The following is an 8,253-nucleotide window of genomic DNA, read 5'->3' on the forward strand; positions in this document are numbered from 1 at the left end:
CAGCTCTCGCCGAGGCTGGATTTAGATCTGAAGCTTTGCACCCGAGCCTCCCGCCGGTCCTGGGGACCCAGGCTGGGAGCGGAGCTCTGCAGCCAGTTAGTCCAAGTAGGGTTAAGAAAGGGGCGCCTGAGCTGCGTGTGCGGCGGGGAGCCTTAAAGGCGCACAGAACCGCGGTGATACACGAGGAGGCTGGGCGCCTAGATTGCCTGGGTCCTCGCCGGGGTCCTGATAACCCCTAGGTTCCTAGTGATCCTCGAGTGGCAGGGCACTGGGGATGTGAATTTTGCTGATGGGCCTCGGCAGCTCTCCCCTAGAGGAATCAGGTCGGCTGCACGGAAGGAAGAGGGGGAAGGAAGAGGGGTTTGTGCGTGTGCCAGTGCCCAGGGTCCGAAACGTGGGGAAACTGGTCTTTTTTGATGGGGCCAAATCGGACCGGGAGAAACTGCGTGTCTGGAAGAAGGAAGTCCTCACTCCATCCTCATTTCCCCGGCATTGCATCTGCCGCCCTGTGGCCGCCTCTCTGCGTGCTCAGCGGCCTGGCCGGGAGGGCAGCGAGCACAGCTCCGGGCCTGAGATTTTCGAGCTGGCGAGGGATGCGAAAAGGCTAAGACCTTCCTCCTGGCGTCTCCCTTCTAGGAGATTGGAGTCATCTGGGAGGGGAAAAAGAGAATGGGGAGAAACCTCCACCGCACAAGGACTAGCGATTATCTCGCTAAGCTCAACTCGGCCTCCCCCACACCAACAATAGCGGCTGAGCGCGAGGCCTGGAGGCCTGGAGACCTTGCCGCCGGTGCAACGTTCTGATTGAAAACAGCAACGATATTAAAGTCACACCCTGTTTATCTTTATGACCAAAAATAACCCCCAAATAAATTTTTAAAATTAAATATTCAGTAACGCTCATTAATGCATCTTGAAAAGAGGCATAAATAAGATGTTGGAGATGCTGTGACGTGGATTTTGCAGCCGAGGGATGCTCTGTGCAGCCGCGCAGCCCCTTAATCAATTAAGCACGAAAAGGCCAATTCAGGCTCTCTCCTGCCCGCTCCTCGGCGCCCCGGCTCTCGTGGTTCTGACTGAAGGTGACTGCGCCGGGGCTGGGATCCCACCGCTTGGCTTCGGTTCTGGCAAGTGGGCCCGGCGCGGGGCGGGCTCCTGCGGGGGGGGGGCGGGAGGGACCTTGGCCGGCCAGGGCAGGGAAGGGGAAGAGGGGCGAGGGGCGGGTGCCGAGCTGCGAGCTGTGCCGGGCTGGGCGAAGCCCGCGCGGACACATTTCTGTCCCAGCTATGGTTTGGGATATGAAATCGCCCAGGGAGCTGTGGAATTCGAAGAATCTGCGTTTCTCTCTGCCATGTCCTGCAGAAGAGAGAAAAAGAGGGAGATGAGAATCTTCTGCTTCGCTCTGCTTTTGTAGCTTCCGCTCGTTCTCAGATATTTAACTTTCACCCACATGGATTTCTTTCTCCCAGATTCTCTCAGACTCACGTCTCCCTCATTTTCTCCAAATCTTCTGGTGTTCTGTCATATTTAGACTTTTGCTGAACTATTGATCTCACCTGGTATTACTTAAAGCCATGCTTTTGCTGGAGCCCGAAGTAATCGCATAGAAATCTGAGTATTGTGTCTACTGGACTCCAATAGAATACACCTAGTTTTGAGGGTTTGTTTCCTTTTTCATTTTAATCTGTTTGGCTGTGTCTGTGGACTTGGTTGAGACCGGATTGTGGTTTCCAGATGTCGATTAACTTCGCCTATGGCCAGCGTTGGGTTCTCAGCCTTCTGTGGAAGGAGCTACTGAGGTTAGCACTATAAAAATAATTTTAAACCCCTAACAAGATAATTCTCTGGCATTCTTTCCCTTAGTCCCAGCACACCTATTGGGCTGGGCACAGTTATCTGATGGTCCCAGTGGTATGCTAGGCTGGTTCTGGGGTGTGAGTGTCTCCTCCACAGTGGGAATCAGGAGCCTCTTGGGCCAGCCAAGCCCTGCTGGGAGCCCAGAGCCTCTTGCTGCAAAGTCTCCAAGAGACGCCCCCAGAAGCCCCCCTGACCCACAGAAGTCATGGGGAAGAGTAGTTCAGCCCCCAGATTTTCAGGAGCAGGCAGGCAAGTCCTCATGGAGCTGGGCGCTTCCTTTTTCTGCTGCTTCTGCCTCTCTTCTGCATCCCTCCTCTGACGGTGAGTGAAGGTGTGTGGCTGGGTGGCTCCCAGCTGGAGAATGGGGAAGACCCAGCATTAGTAATCCTCCCTGAGCCCTTCCTGGAGGAGAGGACCCCAGGTGTCTCCCTAAATTCCTGGGGAGAAAGAGCTGAGGAAAAGGAGCACAGCAGCGGCAGGGCTGGGAGAGACAGCGGCAGGGAAACCTGTCTTTACCCCCACTTCTCCTCTACTGTAAATAAACCCCGAGCCAAAGGGCTCATCCGTCTCCTTAAACAGCCAGTAAACTTTATATGACACAATATCTAATAGTAATTTATTGGGGAGATATTGTAAATTCCAACGGTTTTAGTTAATAAAGGAGCTAATTAAAGAGGGACGGGCTGGGCTCGGCCAGCTGTTGGTGAGAAGATAATACATCTGGGGGGGTAGTGCAGGGTGCAGAAGCGTGTATGTGCGGGTATTTTTGGTGTGGCTTTTTCCCTCTTGCCCCGTGTCGGGCGATTGCCTCGATCTCTGCGTTAGGTTTTATATGATTTTTTAAAAACCAGAAGCCAGAGAATAAATCTGCCCCCGCGGTTCGTTCCCTCCCCCCCCAATTGGGGAAGGGGGAAGTTGGAGTTGGTGCGGGGTGGGGGGATTCTCTGTCCCCACCCATCCCCCTGGCGGCGGCGCCCACGTGAGCTGGACGGCCAATGGGTGGCCGGTGCAGGTTTAACTATGTTTAATGTCAGATAGCAATAAAGTAGAAGCTGCCGGTCGGGCCCCGCGGAAATGGGCGAGCATAATCTCCTGAATCCCGGGTTTGTGGGGCCGCTGGTGAACATCCACACGGGAGACACCTTCTACTTCCCCAACTTCCGTGCGTCCGGGGCGCAGCTGCCCGGGCTGCCTTCGCTGTCCTACCCGCGCCGCGACAACGTGTGCTCGCTGCCCTGGCCGTCGGCGGAGCCGTGCAATGGCTATCCGCAGCCCTATCTCGGCAGCCCGGTGTCGCTCAACCCGCCCTTCGGCCGCACGTGCGAGCTGGCGCGCGTGGAGGACAGCAAGGGTTATTACCGCGAGCCGTGCGCCGAGGGCGGCGGCGGGGGCCTGAAGCGTGAGGAGCGCGGGCGCGACCCCGGCCCAGGAGTCGGGCCCGGGGCAGCGCTGCTGCAGCTGGAGCCGTCGGGGCCGCCTGCTCTCGGTTTCAAGTACGACTACGCGGCAGGCGGCGAGGGTGGCGCGGGACCCCCGCACGACCCGCCCTCGTGCCAGTCGCTGGAATCCGACTCCAGTTCGTCCCTGCTTAACGAGGGCAACAAGGGCGCCGGCGCGGGCGACCCCGGCAGCTTGGTATCGCCTTTAAACCCCGGCGGCGGCCTCGCGGCCAGCGGTAAGGACCCCGGCCCATTCGCGAGGCTACTCCGGATGGGACGTCTGACCCGGGGCGGGGCGGGGGTGGCGTGGGCAGTGTAGGACTGAGCTAGGGCCTCCTGGGGTGACAGACTGTGTGGTGAGGAAGCGCTTCTTTTAAAAAAGGGAGTGGGGGGGGGCAAGCCCTATAAACATGTAAATATCCCCGTAAAAGAACTAGAGATTCCCTTTTTCCTCGGCCTGCAGCTGGAGGGGGCAGGGAGCTCCGGAGAAAGGGGATTCTGACACACTTCCCCAGGCCTTGGGGAATGGGGACCCAGAGGCTGGTCCCTGCCCTCCCAGGGCCTCTCTTTCCACCTTCCCACAGGCCCCCATTACCTACTTTTTTTTTTTTTTTTTTAAAGAAAGGCCAGTGGTTGTCTCTTGTCACTCGCTCATGTCTGTTCTAACTAATCAGGACCCCATCCTGGAGGATGTGAGAGGAAGGGGCCAGGATATCCTGGAGAAGAAGAGGTTTGGGGAGAAGTGAGAGGATAGGAATTTGGAAGGTTCTGGGATACTGCAGTGAGAAGTAGGGGAGGCAAGGAGAAAGAGTGAAAGGGGAAAAAGAGATTGATGGAGGCAGAGGAGTTGGTGGGGATGGGAGTCTTCCTAAGAGAGGAGAGGAAGAGCCTGGGGTCGGGTGTTAGGCCAAGGTGAAAGGGGCTGGGGAAGGACCGACGGTACTGGGCTTGTCACCTCTTGGTCCCCTGGCCAACCCTGCTGGTTCGTCTCCACCCAGGCGCGCCCTGGTACCCGATCCACAGCCGCTCACGGAAGAAGCGCAAACCCTATTCGAAGTTGCAGCTGGCGGAGCTGGAGGGCGAGTTTCTGGTGAACGAGTTCATCACAAGGCAGCGCCGGAGGGAACTCTCAGACCGCTTGAATCTTAGTGACCAGCAGGTCAAGATCTGGTTTCAGAACCGCAGAATGAAAAAGAAAAGACTTCTGTTGAGGGAGCAAGCTCTCTCCTTCTTTTAGGGGGCAAGACACGGGCGCCAGCCCCAGACTGAGCCTGTCTCTGGCAGAGAGCAAAGAGGGGGCACTGCCTGGGACACAGTCCCCGCTTAGAACGCCAGGCGTCTCTGGCAGGTCCTCCTGGGACGTCCTCTTGTCTGTTTTGTTCGTGGTTCCCTCCCACACACACCCCAGCAGACCCTGCCAGGTCCCAGAGAGAAGGGAAGAACCCAGCCAGGGAGAGGAAGCCCACAGCTGCAGGCAGGGGGTAGGGGCAGGGAAGGCTGAGGCGCTGGGGAGGGGCTAGTTTGACATGGGACCGGGGCGTTGGGCCTCCGTCTGAAGATCTGGAGGAAAGGTGACTCAGGCGTCCCCTCCCACCACTTTCCTTCCGTGGTCTTAGGTCTGTCTGCCTGCAGGAGTAGGCGAGGGTGGGGACAGTGGGACTAAGGCTCTCAGAACTTGCAGTTATTGGGGTTAGGAGAGGCTGCGAGGAGGGAGCAAGAGTGGAGGATGGGCAGAGAGCAGGGAAGGGGTCAGGGTAGCTCTGGGAGGGCAGAAGGAAGTGGGGGGACCTAGGAGGAAGTGTGGTTTGGGAGAACAGAATGATCAGCAATGTCCAGGTCCGCTGGGGTCTGGGTCCTCCAGGCCTGGACACAGAGCAGGCCCAGGCATAAGCATTTGGCAGACCCGGCTGTGGACAAGGTGATGATCAGGCTTTTGTCCCCTCTAGGGCAGGCCACCCGAACCGTCTCCTGGTCCCCAGCCCTCTCCCGAGCCCCCTGCGCCCATTCGCTCACAGGTGTGCTGCCATCCACTCTTCCTGCCGCTGAGGCGGCTGCGGACCGGAAGCCGCAAGCGGGGAATTGAGAGCTGAGCGGACGCAGCCTCGGGTTCAGTAGCCACCCCAGGGACCCCCACCTGGCCCTCCGGGAAGCCCAGGAAGCTGTAAAAGGAGCTGCGAAGCGCGGCATTGATTGGCCGAGAGAGTTTCTGGCAGCCGCTGCAGATTCTTCCTTCGCCGCTGGCGTTCACGGTCACGGCCGGCCGGAGGCTGGACCGGCGTAATTTACGAGGCGGGAAGAGAATCCGCCCCTAAAAGGGGCTACCGGCCGCGGAGGCCCCCGCTCAGCCCGGGTTTCCCAGGCTGGTGACAATGAAGGAGGGGGCACTGCAGCCCCCCACCCAACTCCTTTCTCTCTTTTACCCACCCCTACTCCACCTGCTCCCCAACGGCGCCCTTTGTCTCAGGATCCGCTGTCTCCGCCCCCAGGCCAGGGAGCCGCAGATTAGGAGGACCAGAGCAGAGGGAAGGGCACATCCCCAAAACCCACTGGAGGCCAGAAAGTGGCTTCTCCAGCCGAGGGCCTTTTATTCATAGCCCCCTTCAGGCCCCAGCCCCAGCCCAGTAGATCCCAGGCTGGCTTCCGAAAGAGAAGCTGTGAAGGAGCCCCCCTGCCTTCTTGCACTCTGTTTTGATTCCCCTTGGTGAGAGTCCCCCAACCTCCCACCTGCTGACCCACCCTTGCCAGGATCAAGAGGGCGAGAAGCAGGGGAATGATGGGAGTTAAGCCCAGCCTGGACAGTGTGAAACTGGCCCGCCAGCTTGGAGTTCTTCCCACCTGGGGAAAGTCTCTCCTTCCACACCCTGGAAAGGCAATCCACTCTCCCACCAGATTCAAGTCCCTGTGAAAGATTGTGCAGAGGCATGGGCAAACATATAGGCACAGCTGCCCAGTACAGCACTTGGCCCACACCACTCTCCTGACTGTACTTGCAAAGAGGCAGCCTCATATCCCCAAATACAGCCCTGCAGAGTAGCCGTACAATCACATACCCTCATCCCGCACTGGGCACCTGACACACTTCCCCACCCACATTAACCTATGTACACGTTTGCAGAAATCACCACCATTCCAGCTGTCTGCACACTCCCCTGTGGGCTGGCGCTGGGTATGAGGCACTCCCCTCTTTGCCTGGTCACCCATGTACCCCTTCATACAGCCCCTCCTGTGACCTCTTGGTCTCTGGGGTGCTGGATTTGAGTTTCAGCACTCCAGCCTGACTCTCCCAGCTTAATAAAGGAGACCAAAACACTCCAAAAGGGGTAGGGGGACAAAGATATGCAATATTCTCTTCCCGTCGCTTTAAACTTGATTTCTGTGAGCTTCTCTGTCAATCTGTGTCCTGTTCTCTGTGTCTGTTGCTAGTACCTAGCGTGATCCCTGTGGGTAGATGCCCTCCTTTCCTCCCTCCCCGGTTCTCTGTAGTGTGCCCTCCTATGCAAACGTCTGTCTCTAGCACGTTTTCCCTTTATATAGTCCTTGTACAGAGTTGCTTCATCATATTAATATTAATAATAATAATTAAAACATGATGGTATGATGATGTGATTTTTTTGAGAGAAAAATTTTAAACTGGCTCCATACACACGGTCTCCTATGCCCAGAAAGAATGGGATCCCCAACCTCCTAGCTGTTCCCCCACTTTACTTTTTCCAGCCCAGGTGAATAATAAAAATAATAAACGTATAATAATAAAGGAAGAGCGGCTGCAGGGGCAACAAAAATATACCAGCAACCAAGATCTGTTGATGAGCTGCCATCTCCAGTCCCAAGCAATTACTAGCAGAGAGAAAATTGGGGGATGGTAGATTAGCGGGGAGGAGAGGGATATCTGAGGAGTCGTGGGGTTGTAAAAATAATGTGGACAGCCCGGAGGAGGCTGAAACTACCTTCAGCACCACAAAAAGGAAGTCTGAGCTGCAAGATCTCCAAGCAGTGAAGCCAGGGTAGGGGCAAGAGCTGGTTGGAGCTGGGATGGTGAGAGTGCTATGGGGTAGGGGCAGGGGTTGGTGGGTCCATACTTCACCCTGATGGTTCTAACCCTGTGGCTTCACTCTGAGAGCACATTTTGTGCACTGCAAGATGACTGGAGAGTGTACTAAAGACCCCTTGAAGCTGGTGAAATAGGCTCCACCTCTGTCAGCTGCGGCCCCTCCAGGCCGTGACAGAGAGAGGCCCAGGTCCAGGCCAGAGTCTAGTCTCAGCTGAGCCCAGGAGTCCTCTGCACCTCCACCTTACTCCTTCCTTATGGATGGGATGCCCTCCCTCTGCCTCCACCCGTGAGCCTCTGATCCCTGAGTTTCCCTTTCTCACAGCCAGGCTCCAATCACGAAGTCTCCTCCAAATTCCCCCTCCACCCTCCTGGGCCTGCTCCAGAATAACAAGAGCCCCCCTCTGAGCCCAGCCTCCCGAGCCACGCCTCCTGCCCTGAAATCTTTCTTTCTCTTTCTCCCCTCCTTTCTTTACTCCTGCAACTAGGAAAAGTAGCAGATTTAGACCAAATCCCATCCTCCCTTTGCCCCAATCCCCTGCTGAGTGTGCATCTGAAGGATTCGGGCAGGAAGGAGATCCCAAGCTTTAGGAGTACTCCTATAAAGGGCCCACAGAGTTCGGGGCAGGCCGGGGACTGGATAGCTTCTGGCAGCCTTGAGCTGGTGGTGTAGGGGAGGGACTGAGTGGCTACCCTTGAGTCTGAATAAAGGTTGGGGGAGGTCTGAATCCCAGTGAATCCAGGCAAGAGACTACCCTCTTCTTAAGCCACATCTATACAGGAAGAGTTAACAGTGAAGGCATTTCTGGCTAAATAGGAAAGAGGGAATTTAGAGAGGTCAGGAATAACTGGCCTTTAATTTATTCCCTTGATTTATTCCCAGAGACACTGCAGATCTGAGAGAGAAGG

The 8,253-nt window shown here is 56.6% G+C and overlaps 1 protein-coding gene across 1 annotated transcript; it reads left to right on the forward strand.

Annotated features, from left to right (window-relative positions):
• Nucleotides 1-2,903: 2,903 nt before the first annotated feature.
• Nucleotides 2,904-4,688, forward strand: HOXC12 (homeobox C12). The gene is made up of 2 exons (XM_067698665.1): nucleotides 2,904-3,532; nucleotides 4,295-4,688. Exons 1-2 carry the CDS (start codon nucleotides 2,932-2,934, stop codon nucleotides 4,531-4,533), a joined length of 840 nt encoding a protein of 279 aa, XP_067554766.1. The 5' UTR covers nucleotides 2,904-2,931; the 3' UTR covers nucleotides 4,534-4,688.
• The last annotated feature ends 3,565 nt before the right edge of the window (nucleotides 4,689-8,253 follow it).

The sequence above is a fragment of the Pseudorca crassidens genome, chromosome 11 (genome assembly GCF_039906515.1).
Source record: "Pseudorca crassidens isolate mPseCra1 chromosome 11, mPseCra1.hap1, whole genome shotgun sequence".
Lineage (NCBI taxonomy): Eukaryota > Metazoa > Chordata > Mammalia > Artiodactyla > Delphinidae > Pseudorca > Pseudorca crassidens.

What these genes read in the sequence shown, in the direction of transcription:
- HOXC12 (XM_067698665.1), top strand. Translation starts at nt 2,932, where the DNA reads ATGGGCGAGCATAATCTCCTGAATCCCGGGTTTGTGGGGCCGCTGGTG. An exon ending in CGGCGGCCTCGCGGCCAGCG is followed by an intron (nt 3,533 to 4,294) that starts GTAAGGACCCCG and finishes GTCTCCACCCAG; the next exon opens with GCGCGCCCTGGTACCCGATC.